This window comes from Erythrolamprus reginae, chromosome 8 (assembly GCF_031021105.1).
Source record: "Erythrolamprus reginae isolate rEryReg1 chromosome 8, rEryReg1.hap1, whole genome shotgun sequence".
Taxonomy (NCBI): Eukaryota; Metazoa; Chordata; class Lepidosauria; order Squamata; family Dipsadidae; genus Erythrolamprus; species Erythrolamprus reginae.
The window spans coordinates 37,266,633-37,288,602 of NC_091957.1; the positions used below are offsets into that span (position 1 = coordinate 37,266,633).

The window sequence follows — 21,970 nt, forward strand, 5'->3', positions numbered from 1 at the left end:
AACCAAATAGATCATAGGTGGGTAGGAAATGGGTAGATCTTTAACTAGGCAGATAAATGCGGGTGGATATCAGGCAGTGAGATAAGTTGATAAATGAGGGGGGAAACTTCCATATAAACTATCATGGCACATACACAAACACACATCCATCAAATGCAGGTATTCTGCAATAAATGAATGCAACTTCTGTTGCTCAGGCAGTGAAAGACATTTTAGTACAGGTGGTCCTCGACTTACGACCACAATTGATCCCGGAATTTATGTTGCTAAGTGAGAAATTTGTTAAGTGTGTTGTGTCCCATTTTATGACTTTTCTTGCCACAATTGTTAAGTAAATCATTGCAGTTCTTAAATGAGTAACATGCTTGTTAATTGAATCTGGCTTCCCCCTTGGCTTTGCTTGCTGGAAGGTCACAACCGTCATAAATATGAAGCCATTGTCAAGAGTCTGAATGTAAATCACGTGACCCTGCGGATGCTGTAATGGCCATAAGAGTGAAAAAGGGTGCTAGGTCACTTTTTTCAGTGTCATTCCAACTTCGAATGGTCATTAGATAAACTGTTGTGAGTTGAGGACTATTTGTTTCTTACATGACTGGATTTTTAATATGACCTTACCAGAAATTCCACATTTCTCCCAAAGCAAGAGTGAATAAGGTGTTTTTTTTTTACAAAAACATATGTGAGAAATTACATCTGTGCATTAATTTCAGTGTCTGTGTTTTGTATGAGTTGTATTTATTTATTTTATTTTATTGGATTTGTATGCCGCCCCTATCCAAGGATTCGGGGCGGCTTTTTCTTTAAAAGACTGGGTCTCGCTGTATTGCTCAGGCTGCAACATTTTTACATACACATATTTATTATTTATTCAGACGTGGGCCGGTTCACCCCACAGCGGTTAGGGCAACCTTCTTCTGGGGCTCGGCCTTATTTTGGCCAGCAATTCTCCCATGAGCACAGCACCTCGAACTCATGAGCTCAAGCCATCCACACCAGTCTCACCCTCCACATGTTGGATTACAGGCTCGCGCCACCAAGCCAGGCTGTTTGTATGCATGTGTGCACATGCATGGAGGAGTCCAGTGAAGGGCTACCAAACTTTTTACTACCACACTGTGGCCGCGGCCTATGCATTTTCTTTCAACGTCTTTCAGTGCAAATTGGGTGCTCGGGATGGAGCTCCATTATGGCTACCCCACTGCGTTCCACCCCCACCCACCCCCGTCCGGGCAGCAGCCCACCCCTGGAGGAGTCACGCGCAATACTTAGTGATGAAGCTTTGATCATCTCTGTGTTGGGAAGGGCTTAAGAAGCATTTTTTAAAACTTATTTAATGCAATTTAGAGGCTGCCACAAACTATTAAAGAAAGAAGCAGTTCATAAAGAGCCTAAAGATAAATAAACAAAACATTCTGCTGGAGCTCAACCATCATCCTGCTCCATAGCCTGGAAGAACAGTTGCGTTTTCATCACTTTTTGAATATTATTCAGATGGTGTTGTGGTTAGCTCTGGCCCAGCTCCTGCCCCAAGGAATGTGCAGGTGGATGTGGGGGAAACATCCACATGCCGCAGGCCTGTTTTTGCTCCCGATGGAATCTGATGACGAAGCCTCCTCTGACCAAGGAAGCGTGAGTGACAGGGAAGAGGGGAGTTTGGCAGACAGCCCGGTAGGAGATCAATCATCTGTATCATCCTTGGATTCTGAACAAGAATTAATGACACATCCACGCATGCATAGAGTGATGTATAGGAGACAACAACTGAAGGATTATTACAAGAGAAAATGAGGCCACCTGTGGTTGGGTGGGGCTGCTGTAATTAGTGCTACAGATAGAAGTGCAGCCTGGTGTTTTAGCCTTATGGCTGTTTATCTGATTCATTGTTTTATCAAGATCGTGGTTTGTGTGCTGTTCAAGATTGTGTGTGGACTCTCTGGATTTTAGAATTGGACTCAATTTCCCAGTTATTTGGTGAGCAATTGGATTGCATTTAACCTGTGCCTTGTGTGTACCGGAAAATCCCTTTGACATTTAAAAAGGGAGCTGTTTCTGTTTTTCTGTTTATAAAAACTTTTGGGTTTTCCTTTTATCGTGTGGTGTGTGTCTTCCTGGATTAATTACCCTGTAATTACGGGCGGTTGAAACACACCGGCAGAACAGATGGGAGGCACTTTATTTTATTTTATTGATTGATTGATTTATGTCAAGTACGTATTGGAAGTATACAAAGATATAACAGTGTTTATATACATGCTACTACTAAGAGAAACATCAGGACGGGATTGACCTCTTAGGGCTGACCTCTTAGGAATTGGGAGAGGTCAACAGTGGATAGTCTGAGGGTAAAGTTTTGGGAGTTAGGTGATGATACTACAGAGTCTGGTAATGAGTTCCATGTATCAACTACTTGGGGAGGGGGGGAGGCTGGCTCAATATTGCCCAGCTGGCAGGACTGGATCTCCCGGTCCCCCACTTTCTAACCTGGTACTCTAACCACTACACCAAACAGGCCCTCCGAAGCAGCAAGGGAGGACAGAACGCACCCCTGGTCCTTCTTTTCTGCTCACTGCAACTGTGCGAGGTCAACCTCCTCCTGCCTTTGTTCAGGGTGGCTCTCTCCAAACCCCACTAATGGAATGCATCTGTCCAATGCATCTCGCCACTTCAGAAGGCCTGTTTGGTGTAGTGGTTACAGTACCAGGTTAGAAAGTGGGGGACCAGGAGATCCAGTCCTGCCAGCTGGAAGGCAGGTGCTGGTCGTCTTGTGCTACTATATTGAATAATTTTAAGCCCCTAAAGGGAATATGTTTCACCTTGTATCATGCAGATTGGAAGGCTGGGCAATTACTCATCCATACTTACTTCTCACCCATATGGAAGCCGAACTTTGTCACCATGAAAAGGAGTCAACAGCTGATGCAAATCAGAACACGATTGTTTTCTTCGTTAATTATGCCGTGATGTAAAATTGGAATAAAATGGGTTGAGTACTTGAGGGAGCAGTAGTACATGTTAATGAGATTGCAGGGATTGGGTAGTTTAATGAAAGGGAGAACCAGGGGAGACACGATAGCGATGTTCCAATATTTGAGGGCTGCCACAAAGAAGAGGGAGTCAGGCTATTCTCCAAAGCACTCAGAGGGCAAGACAAGAAGCAATGGGTGGAAACTAAACAGTGTTCAGAGAAGGGCGGCATACAAATCTAAATAATAATAATGATAATAATTAATAATGATAATGATAATGATGATGATAATAATAATAATAATAATAATAATAATAATAATAATAATAATAATAATAATAATAATACAAGGAGAGAAGCAACCTGGAATTAAGGAGAAACCCTCTAATAGTGAGAACAATTAACCAGTGGAATGCCTTGGTTTCAGAAGTTGTGGTTGCTTCATCACTGGAAGCTTTCAAAAAGAGACAGGTCTAGGTCTTCTGCTTGAGCAGGGGGTTGGACTAGATGATCTCCAAGGTCCTTTCCAGCTCCATTCTATTTATTTGTTTGTTTGTTTGTTTGTTTGTTTGTTTGTTTGTTTGTTTGATTTTTATGCCGCCCTTCTCCTTAGACTCAGGGCGGCTTACAACATGTTAGCAATAGCACTTTTTAAACAGAGCCAGCCTATTGCCCCCACAATCCGGGTCCTCATTTTACCCACCTCGGAAGGATTGAAGGCTGAGTCAACCTTGAGCCGGTGATGAGATTTGAACCGCTGACCTTCAGATCTACAGTCAGCTTCAGTGGCCTGCAGTACAGCACTCTACCTGCTGCGCCACCCCGGCTCCCAATTCTTATTCTTCTTAGATTATCACAGACACATCCAGCCGGACACCCACATCTCTGCCATAGCATCAGGGAAGGTGAGTGGTAGTTCCGCCTACATCATAGTTGCAAGAAGATGGTTTTCTGACCTATCAAAAAGTGTCATTCTGCTGAACAGATGGACCTATGCAGTATTATTTGGCATCTTATTCCTTTCACTGGACTACTGGGAACACCTGTAGGAAATCGACACAGGAAGTACCTGAGAACGAATAGCTCATTCTTATTATTAATACACTCCTCGCAGTCATTGGCCATCGTGGATTGTAAATCTTTTCAATCTCTCCCTTGATTTTGTCTTAAGCCTTATAATGGAAGAGAGCAACAAAATTAACTGTTCAGGGGGCAAGCTAGAATTGGGGAACGATCTCTGTCGCTTTGAGATCCAGTTGCTTAGCAACTCTGGCATCTAGTTCGCTCTTTTGGCCAGGTAATCGCTTTTGCTTTGCATAAGAACCTCCAAGCCCAGTTATGCTGGGAATTTCATTGTCCCTTGACTCAGCGGCCAGGGCTCTTGGCTAGGGAGGGGAAGTGGAGGGGAGGGGGCCTTCCTTGGGAGGAAGCAACATGTGGAAGGAGGCAGAGGTTCAGGGCTGCTCTCCACACAGTCATCGGAATGGCCGTGAGTAGAAGAAGCAATTCTCAGTGAAGGGGTTTGGGACACGTGAGGCTAATTCCCACTTCTGGTTCTTTGCTCTCAACTCAAAGACCAGATTAAGCGACCAGATCCTCAGAACCTCCATCATTCTGTGGCCCCCGAATGCCAGGCCTTCCAGTCATAAATGTTGTGGCGTTCACAAGCTTACTGACGATGAAACCTGGCTTGTATGACCGAAACCTGGTTGGGGTAGAAGTTCTCCTCTCGCCTTCCTCTAGACTTTGGGTCTTTTAATCATGACAAGATAGCAGAGCGAGAGAAGAGCCATTCTCATCCAGGAGGCTGTTGGCCTCGAGGGGCCCTTCACTTGCAGGTGAGGCTGTGGGTGACAAAACTGGGCTGTGGGGATATGGGGGACCTGGTGAGGACATTCTCCTGCATTGTCTCCTATAACAACAACAACAACAACAACAACAGAATGGGAAGGGACCCTGGAGATCTTCTAGTCCAACCCCCTGCTTAGGCAGGAAACCCCACACTACTTCAGACAGATGGTTATCCAACATCTGCTTAAAAATTTCCAGCGTTGGAGCATTCACAACTTCTGGTGGCAAGCTGTTCCACTGATCAACTGTTCTGACTGTCAGAAAATTTAGTTCTAAGTTGCTTCTCTCCTTGTTTATTTTCCATCCATTGCTTCTTGTTCTATCCTCAGGTGCTTTGGAGAATAGGTTGACTCCTTCTTTGTGGCAACCCCTGAGATATTGGAAGGCTGCTATCAGGTCTCCCCTGGTCCTTCTTTTCATTCAACTAACCATGCCCAGTTCTTGCAACCGTTCTTCATATATTTTAGCCTCCAGTCCCCCAATTACCTTTGTGGCTCTTCTCTGCACTTTTTCTAGAGTCTCTTTTTCTAGAGTCCTTGAGGCAGGACAGCTGGACTCCCTGTGGGGATGGCCGTGGTTTCCAATTGTTCTTAGAGACTTGGACTAAGAGAAGGGTGGAAGCAACCGAGATGTTATTGGCAATCCTAACAAATCATAGGCATGCTGCAGATCACGCGTCAAAAGTATTTTATTATAACAAAAGAGAAGGTATATGACTTTTTGTATTATATGATGGGGAAGAAAACCATTTTTAATCTCAGGGTATCTAGAGTGTATCCTAAGTCTAAAGTTAGGGGCATTAATATGTCTCCTTCATTGTAGTTCTCACCCACTGATTGCAGTAGAGTTGCTGGTCATCTGTAGAGTGGAGGAAGCCACTTCCGTGATCTCAGATGTAAGCCTTTGGCTTTCAGAGTTGGTTGTGGTTTTCCTGAGTTGGTGGGCAGAAGTGCTGTGGAGGACCTGAGCCCTGGCTGGAATAGAGGGGCAACCCTTGCACAAAACGGCACAACCTCTTGCTTTCCTAGCCGACCCAGGGCCTCCCCTGGTTATCTCAGGAGCTTCAAGGAAGGGAACCAAACCTGGTCAGTTGAGCAGAAAGCTGAAATGTCTCCACTCTTCAGGTCCTCATCACCTCGAGGTTCGACTACTGTAATGTTCTCTACATGGGGCTACCTTTGAAAAGTGTTCGGAAACTTCAGATCGTGCAGAATGAAGCTGCGAGAGCAATCATGGGCTTCCCAAGGTATGCCTATGTTACACCAACACTCCGCAGTCTGCATTGGTTGCCGATCAATTTCCGGTCACAATTCAAAGTGTTGGTTATGACCTATAAAGCCCTTCATGGCATCGGACCAGAATATCTCCGGGACCATCTTCTGCTGCACGAATCCCAGCGACCGGTTAGGTCCCACAGAGTTGGCCTTCTCCGGGTCCCATCGACTAAACAATGTCGTTTGGCGGGACCCAGGAAAAGAGCCTTCTCTGTGGCGGCCCCGGCCCTCTGGAACCAGCTCCCCCCAGATAGAGTTGCCCCCACCCTCCTTGCCTTTCGCAAGCTCCTTAAAACCCACCTCTGTTGTCAGGCATGGGGGAATTGAAATTTTCCCTTCCCTCCAAGGCTTATAGAATTTATACATGGTATGCTTGTGTGTATGATTGGTTCTTTAAATTGGGGTTTTTAAGATTATTTTTAAGATTAGATTTGTTCACATTGTCTTTTTATTGTTGTTAGCCACCCCGAGTCTTTGGAGAGGGGCGGCATACAAATCTAAATAAATACAAATACAAATACCCACAGGTTCCCATCTGGTGTCCCTTTTTAAGGAAGCCCATTTCCTGTGGGATAAGGACAGGCAAGAAGATCATTTAAGCAACGTTCAGATTCACTTGGAACTTGATGCTGCCCGGGCAGGTTGCAGTGTCACCTGGGATCAGTTGGGTTCTTGAGATCCTGAAGGAGAGGATGGATCCATCGGCTCATCCACTTGGAGTTTGGGCCTCTCAAAGGGGCTGGTGGGAGCTGGATGGGCCAGTGAGGGAAGCCCCATCAGGGTCCACTGCAGGGCTCGGTACTATCCCCAGTATTATTCCACACTTATGCGAAACTGTGGAGCAAGGTCACCCACCAGCATGGGATGCCCACTTGCCTATTCCAACCTATGGCTGAATAACTGATGGGGAGACCTACCCCAGCAAGACAGACAGGCTCAAGGCTGAAACCCTTCCCGTTGCAGTGAAACCCATCATTAACCCTGGATGAGTTAATGGACCCTATGGGGCAAAGTTGGGGTTCCTCATAGATTCCCAGCTCCTGCTGAAGGCGCATGGGGCAACGGTGCCATATATACAGCTCCAACCTGTGCATCCATTGCAGCTTTTCTTGGAATAGCAGCCATTACTCACTCTCACTCAACTTCTTACTAACTCTTGATTCAACCGTCACAACATGTTTTGTGTAGGGCGGCTCTGAATTTGGAAACTACAGTCAGTTCCGTGGTTGAGTGCATCCCAAGGCACTGACTGAAGACCTCTGCTCCAAGGACTCTTCTGATTGCCAGTTGGCTTCCAGGTGTAATTTGAGGTGACCGTTGTTACTTTTAAGCCTGCAGAATCTGCAGAACCACTTTCTCCCTGTAGCAACGGTCCCCAATCTTGTCTCGTGCACAAGGCGAGCTTCATGCGTGAGAAACTGAATGTAAATTACAATGCAGTTGATTTCAGTTGGACATCAGGAAACGCCATAATGTTAAGGGCTGTTCAGGCACCCTGGAGATTGTCCTGGGGGTGGGGGTAGACTCTCTTAGGTTGGAGATTCAGAGGCAGGATGTCCAACACTGTCAGGGACTGCTACTTGTGGATTGCTGCACTGGGCCAAGGTCAGCCTAGAAGTTCTCCAAAGTCTCATCCAGCCCTTCTGTATTTCTCCATTAATTTTCTGCAGCTTCCTCTGAGGGAGGAGATTTTTTGATGTGTTGGCGAAAGAGAAGTTGAGGAGGAGAACAATTTTCCTGTCGCTTTAGCATGGAATTGCCTTTGTGTCTGCGGACAAAGAAAACCAATTCGAATGTTCCAGTGCCATCTGGTGCCATTGGCTATAATTGCACTGTTTACTTAGGGGCAGCTTTCACTAAGGGTGGGAGACAACCAGGAAATCCACCAACCCAATTCTAGTCCCTGGCAGGGCTTCAGAGGTAACCAAGGCCGCTTCACGCTTTCCCCTGGCTGCCTCATCTGGTATGGACTTTCTAAACTCTGCGGGTGGCCCCCAGATCCGTTTTAATCATTATAATTCTTCATGCAACATGCTGGAGAAAATAAAATGTATGATCACATTAACTGCAATAACTTAACTTAAACCTTCCAAGTTTTAGGGGGAAAGTCCCCAGTGCTATGTAGATAGGTAGATAGGGTGTGTGTGTGTGTGTGTGTGTGTTTGTGTAAAATAAACAAACTGCAGATATGGATAAATGAAGAAGGTGGCCAACCAGTGATTGTGTGGAAGGTGAATGACAACAGAACTTGAAGACATCCCACCGGAGAGCCAGTTAAGTAGATAATGTCACCAACAATTGCTTTCCAAAGACTTTGGCCAAAGCAAGGCAATATTATTATTACTGTATTATTTATTATTTATTATTATTATTATTATTATTATTATTATTATTATTATTATTTATTAGATTTGTATTCCTTCCCTCCCTCCCTCCTTCCCTTCCCTTTCTTCCTTCCTTCCTTTCTTCCTACCTTTCCTTTCCTTTCTTTCCTTCCTTCCTTCTTTCCTAGCTGGATGAGTCATCCCTTTCAGCTTCAAAGGCAGCTTACGTTCAGTACAGAGGCAGCTTTGTAAATAAAGCTTATGTTAGATGCTGACGTTTGGCTTTGCTGCCTGCCAGCCTCAATTAATTCATCCTGAAAGGTGGGGCAGAGAATGTGGCAGGATCAAGAGGAAAGAGCACTTTGGTAGCCAGCGTAGGTGAACATCACTTTTATCTTTCCAGCTCAGTGATGGCCTATTCTTCTAATTTGGGCATGGGAAGTCTCGTCCTTCTCGACATCGAGAACAGCAGTTCCAAATAGAATCCATCACCAGATGGGTTTGCCAAGACCTACAACTGAGCAACATCTGGAGTTGTGGGGCCAAATCTTCCACCCTTGATTCAACTGAAGGTATCAGAGGTTGAACCCATAACTTTCTATATTTATTTATTTGTTTGTTTATTTATTAGATTTGTATGCCGCCCCTTTCAGTAGACTCGGGGCGACTAACAACAATAATGAAACAACATGTAACAAATTAATATTTAAAATAATTTTAAAAACTCTTATTTAAAAAACAAAACATACACATAAGCATACCATGCATTAATTGTATAGGCCTAGGAGGAAGGGAATATCTCAATTCCCCCATGCCTGACGACAAAGGTGGGTTTTAAGGAGCTTACGAAAGGCGAGGAGGGTGGGGGCAATTCTGATCTCTGGGGGTAGTTGGTTCCATAGGGTCGGGGCTGCCACAGAGAAGGCTCTTCCCCTGGGACCCGGAGAAGCCCAACTCTGTGGGACCTAACTGGTTGCTGGGATTTGTGCGGCAGAAGGCGGTCCCGGAGATATTCTGGTCCAATGCCATGAAGGGCTTTATAGGTCATAACCAACATTTGGAGAAAGTGTCATGATAGCCACGCCACACCCTCATGGAAACCATGTTTCCCCCCAGTTTTCCAAGGAGGATGGAATGGCAGCTGATATGGTGTCCAAACTAGCCTGTATCATTTTGGGGAAGAGAGGGCTACTCTTATTAAGGGGTTCAGCAGGGTTCTTGTTTTCTCTCACAGAAACTGGCTGTCAGGCGAAATAACATGACAGTTGATTGGGTGGACTCAAAGAAACAGCACTTCATCTGGCATGTACACTTTTAATGTCAGGTTATAAATAAAGTCAAGAAAAAAAAATAAACTTCCAATTTTGTTTTCTAGAAGCAGCTTCTAGATTGGCCTTCTGTAGCCTAAAGCCTTAAATGATGTCACACTGTACTGTAATCATCTCTCATCATCAGGATGGAAATTATAGTCCTACACCAGAGATGGGGAACAGTGGTCCTTTGTAGAGCATGGTTGGCTCAGGAATTCTGGGAGTTGAAGTCCACAAATCATAAAAGGGCCATAGTTCCTCACTCTTTCCTATCCCAACCAGAAAAATCTCAGTAAGATATCAGTACCATGGATAGCAGGGACCTTGCACCATGGACATAGGGATTCTAGGCTGGTCCCTCTTTTGGCTCTGCCTCAGATTTGGCTATTCCCCTCCTGCAAACATCACTTCCCTCAATCCGTTCATCAACTCCACTGCTGAATGATTGCATTGGGAAGACCTCCCAAGACTCAAAGTAAATTTCCCAAAGTCCCGGCAACAGCTGGGTATTAGGTTTATTAAGTCTATATTTGTATTTTTCATTTTTATTATATTGTTGGGTTCCCCCCTCCCTAGTTTTTGTTGGTTGTTGTAAACCACCAGAGCCCTCCAGAGTCAAGGTTATCTTAATATCTAAATTATAATTTTTCTGGTTTGATGTGTGTGTGTGTGTGTGTGCGTTTCTGTCAAGTCACCCGGCAGATCCAAATATGGATACAAAATATGAAATACTGTTGTGTTTTTAAATTCTTTTAATTGATTTAAATTGAATAAAATAGTTAAATAAAATAAAGATTCTGGGATTTCAGATCCCTTGGTGAGCCTTTCAGATTCATGCATTACAAATGTCAAGGCTTAATTAGAGACCTCTGCACAGTAGGGAGTAAAATAGCAACACCACCCACCCTTTATGTCTTCAGATAGTTTTGGATTTGGGTTTGGCCTCCTAGGTATTAGCTAAGGATTGCCCCTTTGCTTTCAAGGGTTCTCTGATTGACGCTCCAGCCTACTCGTTCTTCCACACAAATCAGCCTACAAATTGGATACTTTTTTCCATTCTTTGCAATCCAATGGGCTTTGATGTCGTTGCATGAGGCTATATATACTCTCTGCAAAGATTCAAACCTATAAGGGTGGAGCGTGGAGAGGAATGAAATGGAATGGAATACAGAGTAGAATAGAATAGAATTCTTTATTGGCCAAGTGTGATTGGACACACAAGGAACTTGTCTTTGGTGCATAAGGTCTCAGTGTATACACATACAACAACAAAGTGATATAACATAGAACATAAATCATAGTTGCAGTCATTAATCATAAGATACAAACAAATGATAAATCATAAGATACCAATATTTATTTATTTATTGGATTTATATAGGAGACGATAGTAGGAAAGATGAGAAGATGAGACACGGTGAGTAATGAGAAGATGAGAAGGATAGTAGTAATACAGCCTACTTGTTACATGGATAAATGTCTTTAGACCTAAGACAGGGCTGTGGGAGTTATGTGTTTAGTGGAGTGGTGGCATGGAGGAAGAAACCACCTTTGTGTCTAGTTGTTTTGGCATTGCAATGCTCTATTGGAGCATCTTCTAGGGAAACAAAGATGTGAGAGGCTTGCAGATGTTTTGTCAGCCCTCTTATATTTTAAATATTAAACACAGGCACCTCCCAATCTTGTCTCCCAAGGATTTCAGTGCAGGTATCCTTGGACGTCTCTTCTTTAGAGATTAAAGGAGGGTGGGTTGCAAGGGCAGGACTGTCTATGTTATGGTCCTCAGACTTTAGACTAGCCAGTGAAGAATTAATTATTCTTGCGTAGACAAGGAAACCATTTTTTATTCCAAATCCAGTTGCCCAGATTTTTAAAATAATTTAGTTGGCATTTATTTCAATGAGTTGTGGTGCGGAATATCACAAATTCACTTACTGTCATATTGAATGCAGCTGATTCTATTTTCTCAATATTGTCATATACAAATATTTAATTTATTTCCTTGTTTCCAAAGCCTCTGGTAGCTTCTAAGATTGCATAATCAATAATCAATCCACCCATAAAGGGGTGGAAATTCACCATTAGATTTGTGCAAAAATATAAGGAAAGAATACATGTTTGACAGATTGAAACTTTCAATCACCAGGCGTCCTTCTAGCATGTGGATGCAACAATCAATCTCCTCTCCTGAAATCACTAAGGAAAGGAGGACACCAGATACCCTTGGGTTGAAATGTCCACCTCTGAAGTTTAATCAAACTTCTCCCGTGGATGAAATCTGGAGGAGATGAAGCTTAGTTGATCTGATTGGTCAGGATTATGGGAGAAGGTGAGCCTGCAAATAACCATTCTCTCTCTCTCTAATATGTGTGTGTGTGTATACGCACACATATACACACATACACACACCAGATGCTGTATGTCTAGGAGGACATCCAAATCCATGTGGCATTGCAACCTCATTTTAGAGTCCAAGTATTCTCCGGAAAATATTCCCTGAAACTGGTCCACACATCCGAAACATCGTCACCTTGGAGGGATTCATGTTGACGTTCTCTTCATCTGGTCTGGGTGAATCCTTCCCTTGTCTTACCTGTCTGAGCCCGGGGTGAGGTGGATACATGGGTGACTTCAGTAATCTTCTGACACTTGGCCTCCTGTCCTGACCTCCCTCGGGGTGTCTCCTGAGCCTGCCCATCTTCACTTTCCTTCAACTTGCTGCCAGCTGCCATGGAAACGGGGGGGGGGGGGGGGAAGAGCAATGGATATTGGGGAGGGGAGGCATGCCGTAAGTGAAAGTGGCATTTGTGAGAAGGGATGAGGAGAGGCCTGGGACTCTGGGAGGCCAGCTTCCTGGGTTTGACATGTTATCAGCAATGTATTGCTAAAGAAAATAGCACCTGTTAATAATATGCATTACTAATAACTACTCCTTTAATACTTGACCAAACGGAATTGTAAATTATGTGAATGAGTCACTGATGTTGTTTCATTACTGGCAGTCCTGAACTTATGATCACAATCGGAGCTGTCTGTCACTAAGTCATGCAGTCACTAACTGAGTCTGACTGATTTTATGACCTTTTGGGCATGGCCATCGAATAAATCCAGCTCCCCTCGTTGAGTTTCCTTGTCCGGCGCCCTCTGGGAAGGTGGCAAATGTAAAACCCCGGGATGCTGCAACTGTCACACCTATAAGCTGATTGCCCAGTGCCCAAATTTTAATCACACGACCAAACGGATGCTGTGATCGTCATAACTGTGAGGACCTTTCATAAACACAGGTAATCCTTGACTTACGAAAACAGTAATGTCCACAATTTTTGTTGCTAAGTGAGACATTTAAGTGAATTTTGATCCATTTTAGGACCTTTTCTGCCACCGTTGTTAAATGAATCACTATAGCTATTAAATTAGGGACCAGGTTGTTAACTAAGTCTGGCTTCCCCACTGATTTTGCTTGTCAGAAAGTTGCAAAAGGTGGTTTTTGGCCACGTGACCCTGGGGATGCTGCAATGGTGGTAAATGTGAAAATAACGGTCACAACTCCTTTTTTTCTACATTGTAACTTTGATCACTAAACAAAGTCTTGTGAGTAGAGGATGACCTTCTGGTCGTGCTCTCAGAACCTCTGACCAAAGGAACAGGTGGGGATAAATTCACGGAGAGCCTTGGGATCATCAGGGAAGGAGGGACACATGTGGAAGAAGGGAAAGTGAGGGAGATCACCCGCCCCGCTGCAGCCCTTTCACCCTTCATCTCTCCATCTCTCCTCCCTCCCGTCTCCCTTCCGGTCCATACCACGTCCTATGTAAAGGAAGGACTGTGACATCGCTATTATGGCTTAAGGCAGGAAGGTGATGCAGAGAGTGGCGAGGAGAAACAGCAGAAAAGATAATTTTCCCTCCATCCAGCACATGGCACATTAAGCAATGCTTGACCAGGGTCTGCAGGGTTGTCTGGGGGGCTGCACAACCTCCCACGACCTCTTTTCCTTCTTTTTCTTCTGGGAGGGGCCTTTGGGGCATCCGTAGCAGAGCACCCAGAGTCAGCCACATTGTTGTTCCATTTGGCATCAACCTTGTGAATGCCCACCTTTCCTCCTTCCGCTACGTATTCAAAATGGACGGTATAGGTATATAGGTGTGTGTGTGTGTGTGTGTCTGGGTGTATATAAACTGCTCAAAAAAAAAATAAAGGGAACACTCAAATAACACATTTTAGATCTGAATGAATGAAATATTCCCATTGAATATTTCATTTGCACAACTATTCCATTTGCACCACAGCAGGTGAAATTGACTGTCAACTAGTGTTGCTTCCTAAGTGGACAGTTTGATTTCACAGAAGTTTGATTTACTTGAAGTTATATTCTGTTTTTTAAGTGTTCCCTTTATTTTTTTGAGCAGTTTATATATGTATGTATGTAGCATGTGTGTTATGTATATGTTTGAGTAGGTAGACACTTTCTGTTGAAGAGCAGGCAACAGTTTCATCTTTAATGTGGGCCAATGTGCTCACAATTTTTAAAAAAAAGACAAACATTAGTAAGGGCCAAATTATTACAAGTAACAAGTTCCTGTAAACTTGATGCAAAGGTAGGACAGCATATATTTTCTGCAAATGAAATGTAGCATAATAAAAGCAGGACGGGTATCCTCAAGAAAATTGCAATTTATTGATCAATCAATCTTTACTCAGTTGTAAATCAGAGACTTGCAATAGTTGTGGTTTACTAATCAATCCACAACTATTGATGAAATACTGCAACCCAAGACTGGTCCGTAGTCCCTCGAGGACTTCCAGGGTTAAGCGGAGGCTGGAACCCGAGTACAGAAGGACACCTTCACCCTCAGCCTACAAGGTTGATGCAGAGAAGTGGAAGACCCTCGTCTGGCCCATAAACCTCAAAGCAACTGGATTAGGAGAAAGAGTGGAGGAACCCACCTTTGCTGATTCGACAAGCAGACCCGTCCTCTGCAAAAATGCATCTGGGAAGTGGACTGGCATTTTTTATTTTTTTTTAAAGAAGAGGATACCGTTGAATTGTTTTTAAGAGTGTGAACCTGAGGAGAGGGATTGTCCTGTTAGCATTCCACCAGCCTCTCTGGCAGTTTTCAAGCCGATGAATGGGCTGTGAATGCTGTAGCTCAATCAATACATTATAATCCTCACGCCGGCCTCCAATTTTGTATCCCGGCTGCAACCAAATGACAAAGAAATGGACTTCGGTCAGCATTTGTGGTGATTTGTGACACCGTTTTTGCTTTCTTTCGGGGTGTCTGCTGCTTCTCTTTCCTTCACATCAAGGCCACCCATTTTAATCTCCCCTCTGGCTGGGACACCCCATTGTCTTCACATCAAGGTGACAATGCCACAACTATTGCCACGATGCCTTCAGAAATGACCCCCTACTGATGTGGGCCGTTTTTGATCCCAAAGAGCGATGAAGAAAAACTATGTGCAGAGAAAAGAGGAAGATGGGCAGTGGACACAGCACCAAAGCCAGGCCACAGTGACCCATTCAAAGGGAGACACGCCTACAATAAAAATCTCTGGAAATGGTAATGGCAATACTTCTGCTGACTGTCAGCTGCCAGCAGTTTGGCTGTTCAAATCTCACCACCGGCTCAAAGTGGACTTAGCCTTCCATCCTTCCGAGGTGGGTCAAATGAAGACCCAGATTGCTGGGGGGCAATATAAGCTGACTCTGTAAACCGCTTAGAGAGGACTGGAAAGCGGTATACAAGTCTAAGTGCTTTGCTGTTGCTATTTTACAACCTTTTTTGTTGCCACTGTTGTTAACGGAATCAATGTAGTTGTTAGTCACATGGTTGTTAAGTGAATTTGGCTTTTCCATTGACTTTGCTTGTCAGCAGGTCACAAAAAGGAGTCACGTGGCCCTGGGACACTGCAGCCGTCATAAATATGAGTCAGTTGCCAAGTATCTAAATGTGCATCACATGGCCACGGGGATATGGCAACGGTTGCAAATGTGAAAAAGGGGTCATGAGTCACTTTTTTCAGTGCTTGTTTTGTAACTTCCAAAAGTCACTAAGTGAAGCGTGGTTAAGTCGAGGACTACCTGCATTACATCAACGCAACATCCCAGGGGTGGGTTCCGGTTTTTCTTCGCTGCCGGTTCACTCTGGGATGTGCCGTGGAGGTGTGCGCACACATGGCCATGCGCAATACTTTGAAAAAGCTTCTGTGCATGAGCAGAAGCTAAAAACAGCAGCCATAGGAAGAAGCGGCTCAGGGGTGGGGCAGGCCTGGGTGGGTGCCGGTTCCAGCGAGCCAGGCCGGCAAGTTCCTACCAGTTGTACATATAACACATATAAATGCAGAAACCTCATTTCACCCCCGACCTCTGAAAGGACGCAGCCCCCCCCCCTCCCGCCTCCGTCCCATTGATAAAGGGGCCCAGGAAGAAGGACGCGAGATGTCTTTTCAGGTCTTTTTATTTAACTCCATAAATATTTTTTTCATAAGGCTCAGTGTCTTTACAACACTTTTTTTTTTAAAACACTGTTTTGATTTGTTTTTGTTTTTTTAAATACACACAACTCCGACATTTGTTTGACAGGGTCAAACAATCCAATAAAAACAAAAGAGTAGAACTGGCAACTGAGAATTAGCTGGGTCACTGAAGTTCTTTGCTTGGACCGGCAGAGGCTCCCCTGCGCAGACTTCCGGGCCCATCCAGCCCCAAGTGGAGCCCCCCCTCCCCTCCCCGGCCCACAGGCCCCTCCGTTCCACGGGCAGCGCCCATCGCGCTCCCAAAGGCTCCTCCTTTATTCTTCTCCAGGAAAAAATTAAATAGCCCGGTGGTGCCATGCAGAACTTACAATAGCTACTAAATATACATGTTCCCTGAAATGTAGCCGCGATGGAAAAGTAAGCATCCAAAGAGAACAAAATCAGAATCCCAAAGGATCACAAGGGTACTATCAATAACACTGAAAAGGACAGCGACTGTCCATCCAAAAACTGAAACAAATTTCAAATATATGCTTTTTCTCTTGGTTTTTTTCCTCTCTCTCTCCCCTATATTTATTGTCTATTTACAACTGTTAGATGCACCTAGTTTTGGATTCTTGCTTTGTTTTTGTTCGCCTTAAATTCTCAACGAGATTCGGGGGAAGTGGAGGACTTGAAAAGAAAACCTTGGTATCTGCAGTCAAGGGGAAACATCTCTTGTCCGTCCACAGGTGGAGGGCTGCCTCCCTGTCTCTGGGTCTCAAGTGGTCGGCATTCCTCCTTCCTGTTGAGGCAACTCCGGCACGGCCAACGTCCTCCTTCAACAGGGGCCTCCACCTGCTTCCTTTGGTCTTGGCACAGAAGTCAATGTTCAATCAACCTGCCCAGGTTTCTCTCTCCCCTCCGGCGCCCCCTCCCCAAGCCCAGTCGGGTGTAGGCCTTCCAGGAAACAAGACGCTTCCAGTCCCAACAGGTCTCCGTGTCCAGAATGCTGGCCCGACCCACCGCTGGGATTTGTGGGAAGCGACGCTTCGGTCCTCATAGCACCTTGTACGGGAAGGAGGGGTGTCCCTGCCGGGCGAGTTCGGGGAGGGGAGCGCCCGGACTCTGCTGCCAGTGCCTCCCTCCCCTTGCCCCTGTGCCAGCCCAGCCCTTCCCCCTTCCTTGCCATTCCCTTCCCCCCTCCCTCGGGTTAGAAAGAAGCTGCCGGTCTGACCAGGGGGGTCTTGTCACGTCCGTCTTGATTTATGATGGGACTGAGGAGGTGACCGATGGGGGTTTCCTTCTTTTTCCCCTAGATTTGACTTTTTTAGGAAGCATCTTCAGATAAAAATAATGGAGGTTTCACTTACACTCTCTGAGTCATAACACAGCAAATGAAAAGGCTTATCGAACATTCTTGGTAAAAATCCCCCCCCCCCAATAAATAAGCAGGCAAAGAAGTAAGAAAACAAAGGTGTCCATTGCATTGTTTCCAGTTCTCTGGCATTCCCACTCTTCTACTCCTTCTTTTCTCTCTTTCCCTCTCTTTCTATCTCTCTTTTTCTCCATTCGTAGCATGGTGCTGGTGCAGCTCTACAAAGCTTTGGTAAGAGCCCACTTGGCCCACCGGATCCAGTTCTGGTCACCCCAATACAAAAAAGAAGTGGAGACTTTGGAAAGAGTGCCGAGAGGAATGGCAGACACGATCAGGGGCCTGGATGGTGAAATGTACGATGAAGGGTTGCAAGGGAAGGTCTAGTGGGAAGAACTACTAAGGTTGACATGATAGCAGTCTTCCAATGCTTGAAGGGCTGCTACAAGGAAGAGTTTGGGGGGTGGGGACTTATACTCCAAAGCACCAGAAGGCAGGACAAGAAAGAATGGATGGAAACTAACCAAGGAGAGAAGCAACTCAGAACTAAGGAGAAAATTCCTGATAGGGAGAACAGTTAGCTGGGAGGACAAATGGCCTTCGGAAATTGTGGCTTCCTCAACACTGGAAGCTTTTAAGAATAGACGGGACAGCCATCAATCAGAAATAGTTTAGATCTCCTGCAGGAACCGGGACTTCGACTAGATAACCTCCAAAGTTTTTTCCAACTCGTTATTTACAGGAATGGAGACTATTCCATCCTTAAAGCGTCTGCCCATCTCAACAGGTGAATGCATAAAGCGAAGGCAATTCATGAAAATGGAGTTGGCCCCTTTGTCATTTATCTGGCTGAGAAATCTGTCCAAAATTTTGCTCCTATTGGCAGAAACACGAAACACGCAGCAACCAGGGAATCCCTCCTGTTTAAAGAGGCGGCCAAAGGAACCGTCAATTCGAGCTAAACAAGGGAGGAGACAAGAGCTGTATTGAATGCAACCTCCGAGCATCTTCCTTCTCATTCTGTTTTCCCTGGTAATATTTGGAAGCTAAAATGTATGGTGGAATATTATCTTAGCTCTACAGCAAGCAAGGAAGAAACTCCAAAATAAAATGCTTGGCATCTCATCATTCATGTTGCATTACAGAAGGAACATAGAAAGGCAAATTCCATCTTAGCTCATTTAAAAATGTGGACAATTTAACACACACAAATCATATTTTCAATGGCCAGGATGCAGAAGGCAGCAAGGGAGTGATGCAAAAGAGACATAAATTGTTCCTTTATGGATAGTGAGCCCCTTATTTCCCTGGAAAACCATGAGAAATCACATCACAAATTCTACCGGTCTCAAACCAGGGATTCACCTGATGCTCCCTGTCTAATTAAACATGTTTAATAGAGATTAAACACCAGAAGGCAAGACAAGAACCAATGGATGAAAACAACCTAGAACAAAGGCGAAATTTCCTGACAGCCAGAAAAATTAACTAGTGGAATAGTTTGCCTTCAGAAGTTGTGGCTCCTCCATCACTGGAGGTTTTTAAGAAGAGACTGGACAGCCATTGGTGTGGAATGGTAGAGGGTCTCCTGCTTGTGCAGGATGTTGGACTAGAAGACTCCAAGGTCCCTTCCAACTCTGTTAGTCTGAGATAGTGCAGTATAATTGGGGGGATGCAATGCTACGGGATCATTGGAAAATCACGGGAGCTTTTCAGAAGCAGACTGGAGAACCATTTGACTGGGATGGTCTAAGGCCTTGAGCAGGGGGTTGGTCTAAAAGACCTCCGAGGTCCCTTCCGGCCCTGGGATTCTATGCATAAATATATTTTCTAAAAAATAAAAATAAAGTACATTCCATCAGGCACAAAAATGGGACTGCTGGCAATTCCTCTCCCAACATACATTTTAGGATCTAAGACTCCTGGATTGAATTGGGTACTTTTATCCCTGTGGGCCACGTGGGCAGATGAGTTAAGAGGCCAAACTCCCCGGACAGGAGATTTCTTGGCCGCGTTGCCTGTTTTGTTGAACAAGGGCCAAGACCTCTCGCCAAGGCTGACTTGCCGTGGGACAAGAGTGGGGAAGAAGTAGCTGAACAGGGTCATCAAAGAAAGGATGCCAAAGAAGGGACAAGATAAAATGTGAATGACAAAAAATAAATCATTTCTGTAATTATTTTCAATGACTAAATTGAATTGTTGAATTGTCTTGCAGGGAGTTGGTCTGGTGAGTTGGCTGTGGCAAGTTGTCCCGTTTCGACTCTGACTACCAGGCCCTGACATTGTGTGATCCAAAGGAAGTTTATGAAACACGTCTCTTGCAAATGAATTGGCTTTGTTCAGACACGCAGCCTTAAACCTCCTTCTGTAAGACTGCACGTCTTTCTGGTTTGAGGTGAGGCAGCCCATGATCCCCAGCCGAAGAGCTCCTTATTGCTGGCCCTGCGGTGTGCTTGGAGGCCGGCCACAATCGTAGGAATGATGACATGACCAGAATTCTGAGAAGCTGCTTGGCGCTTAAGCTGGGATAGGTGGACTTCCCATGCATTTTTTGAAACTAAGCGGGAAAGGTCCTGGCTTTTGCCATGAGCTCTGCCAAAAACAAAATATAAAAATGAAACGGATCAACTCGCCAACGGGCGCGTGGCTGAAATGGGGAGAACCGAATTGGTGTGACTGGGGAATGAAGGAGTCCCGCAGAAGAAAGCCGGGAGGTGACTGCAATTGAGCGGCATCAGCAGCAGCCAAAGGTGGATCCTTTATGGCATGGTAGAAATCCATGCACGGTCTCTTCCCACCGGCACTCGGATCCAGACGCTTAGGGGCTTCTGAGCGGCCCTCCCTGTTTTCCAGAGAATTTGCAGAGCTGAAGAACCGCAGGGCTGGTGTTCCTTTACCAACTGCATTCGAAGCAACACAAGCATCCGTTGCACAGTACAAAGGAGCATTATTGGATCAAAAGCAAAGAATATGGGACACAAATTGCAGCTCATTCCAAACAACCAAACTGAGCCGACCCTGGACATTCATTGCTGGCGAGGTAGTTGCTCCAGCCAAGCCTCTTTCCAGAGGAGCACGTGAGACTTCCCTCCTCCTCTCCCGGGGTCTCCCGCAGGCTCCATCCAGGGCGCTCTGAGAGAACAGGATGCAGGAGAGGAAGGGGCTTGAAGGCCCCTCCCGGCACCCAGACGCTTTTAGGAGGGAGTTTTGGTGAATGGGATCTCAAAACAAATATGCACCTCGCTGTCCCTGGATGGAACCTGTCAGAGGCAGAGCACGAGGCAAACGGGAATCATTCTGGAACACCATTTCTGTAGCAAAAAACCTTCAAGAACAAATTTTAACAACATTTCCAAGGATGGCAAAGTAAAGAAAGTTACATGGTTCAAAATACTTGGTGCTTCCTAAAATAATGCAGCAGATACTGTTTTTCCCCTAAAACAAGTATAACAAAAAATGTTTTTGGTCCTTCAAAATTTCATTCATATATATCTATATCTATCTATACCATATATATATGAAATGTCATTCATATATATATATATATATATAATGTTAAGTTTCAACAGTGCTTCTCCAAAAAAGGTCCATCTATAAATATATTTTTTATTCATTTTTTAATTTTTTTTTAAACTTTATTTTAAAACTCTTCCCCTCACTCTATATATTATTTTTTGAATGGCGTTAACCTGCTGAAGTTTTGCCAGAAAGGTGACTGGCTACGTTTCGGTTCAGTGAACTCATAGACCTGCGGCTGGGCTATGCCGTCGGTGACCAAGTATTGTCCCTGATTTAGTGGCTCCTGCGGTGGCGGGTAGGTCGGAGGAACAGAGCGGGAGTAGCCGACACCTGGATGGAGGGTGGGGAAGAAAGGAGGGAGAAGAAAAAGAAGTCCACCTTAGTGCCAGGTTCAAATGCAAACATATCATTTGTCTTTCTCAATTTCCCCAAACTTGACACGAAGGGATGCTGCATTGCCTGGTACAGTTATTCTCTCTCTCTTCCTGTTGGCAGTTTCCAGAAGCAGCCACAGCCTTTCCCTGAATCCGAATCCTGCTTTGACAAAGAACTGCCAACCCTACCAAACGCAAAGCCCCTTTGGGACCCCAACATCCCACCAAATCTTGATAGGGACCCAGGGCCCTTCTAAAAGTTGCCAATCTAACATGGCCAAGGTGGGGAATTAGTCAAGCAAATATGAGATGCAGGTAGTCCTCAACCTATGACCAAAATCAACCCCACATTTTTGTTGCTAAGCAAGACATCTCTGCAGTGAGTTTTGCCCCATTTTATGACCTTTCTTGCCATCAGTGTTAAGAGAATCACTGTAGCTGTTAAGTTAGTAACCTGGTTGTTGTGTGAATCTGGCTTCCCCATTGATTTTCCTTGTCAGGTCACAAAAGGGGATC

The 21,970-nt window shown here is 44.9% G+C and overlaps 1 protein-coding gene and 1 long non-coding RNA gene across 12 annotated transcripts in view; one reads left to right on the forward strand and one right to left on the reverse strand.

Annotated features, from left to right (window-relative positions):
• The window catches only part of LOC139171458 (uncharacterized), a 49,404-nt gene that overhangs the window by 1,861 nt on the left and 25,573 nt on the right, over positions 1-21,970 (forward strand). For 2 of the 9 annotated variants that reach the window (XR_011559746.1, XR_011559749.1), the window contains exon 3: positions 8,821-8,989. The exons of 3 other annotated variants lie outside the window; for them this stretch is intronic. This is a non-coding gene — a long non-coding RNA (uncharacterized lncRNA). Of the gene's footprint in view, positions 1-875; positions 1,014-2,830; positions 2,955-8,820; positions 8,990-9,651; positions 9,709-19,776; positions 21,038-21,970 lie in introns of those variants that run through there. 4 more of the 9 variants (XR_011559748.1, XR_011559747.1, XR_011559750.1 and 1 more) reach the window with 4 other exon arrangements.
• ARHGEF9 (Cdc42 guanine nucleotide exchange factor 9) overlaps positions 21,123-21,970 on the reverse strand; it is a 261,555-nt gene continuing 260,707 nt past the window's right edge. For all 3 annotated transcript variants that reach the window (XM_070759694.1, XM_070759696.1, XM_070759695.1), the window contains one exon: positions 21,123-21,410. In XM_070759694.1, coding sequence (XP_070615795.1) covers positions 21,229-21,410 — 182 coding nt within the window. In that variant the 3' untranslated portion in view covers positions 21,123-21,228. The remainder of the gene's footprint in view (positions 21,411-21,970) is intronic.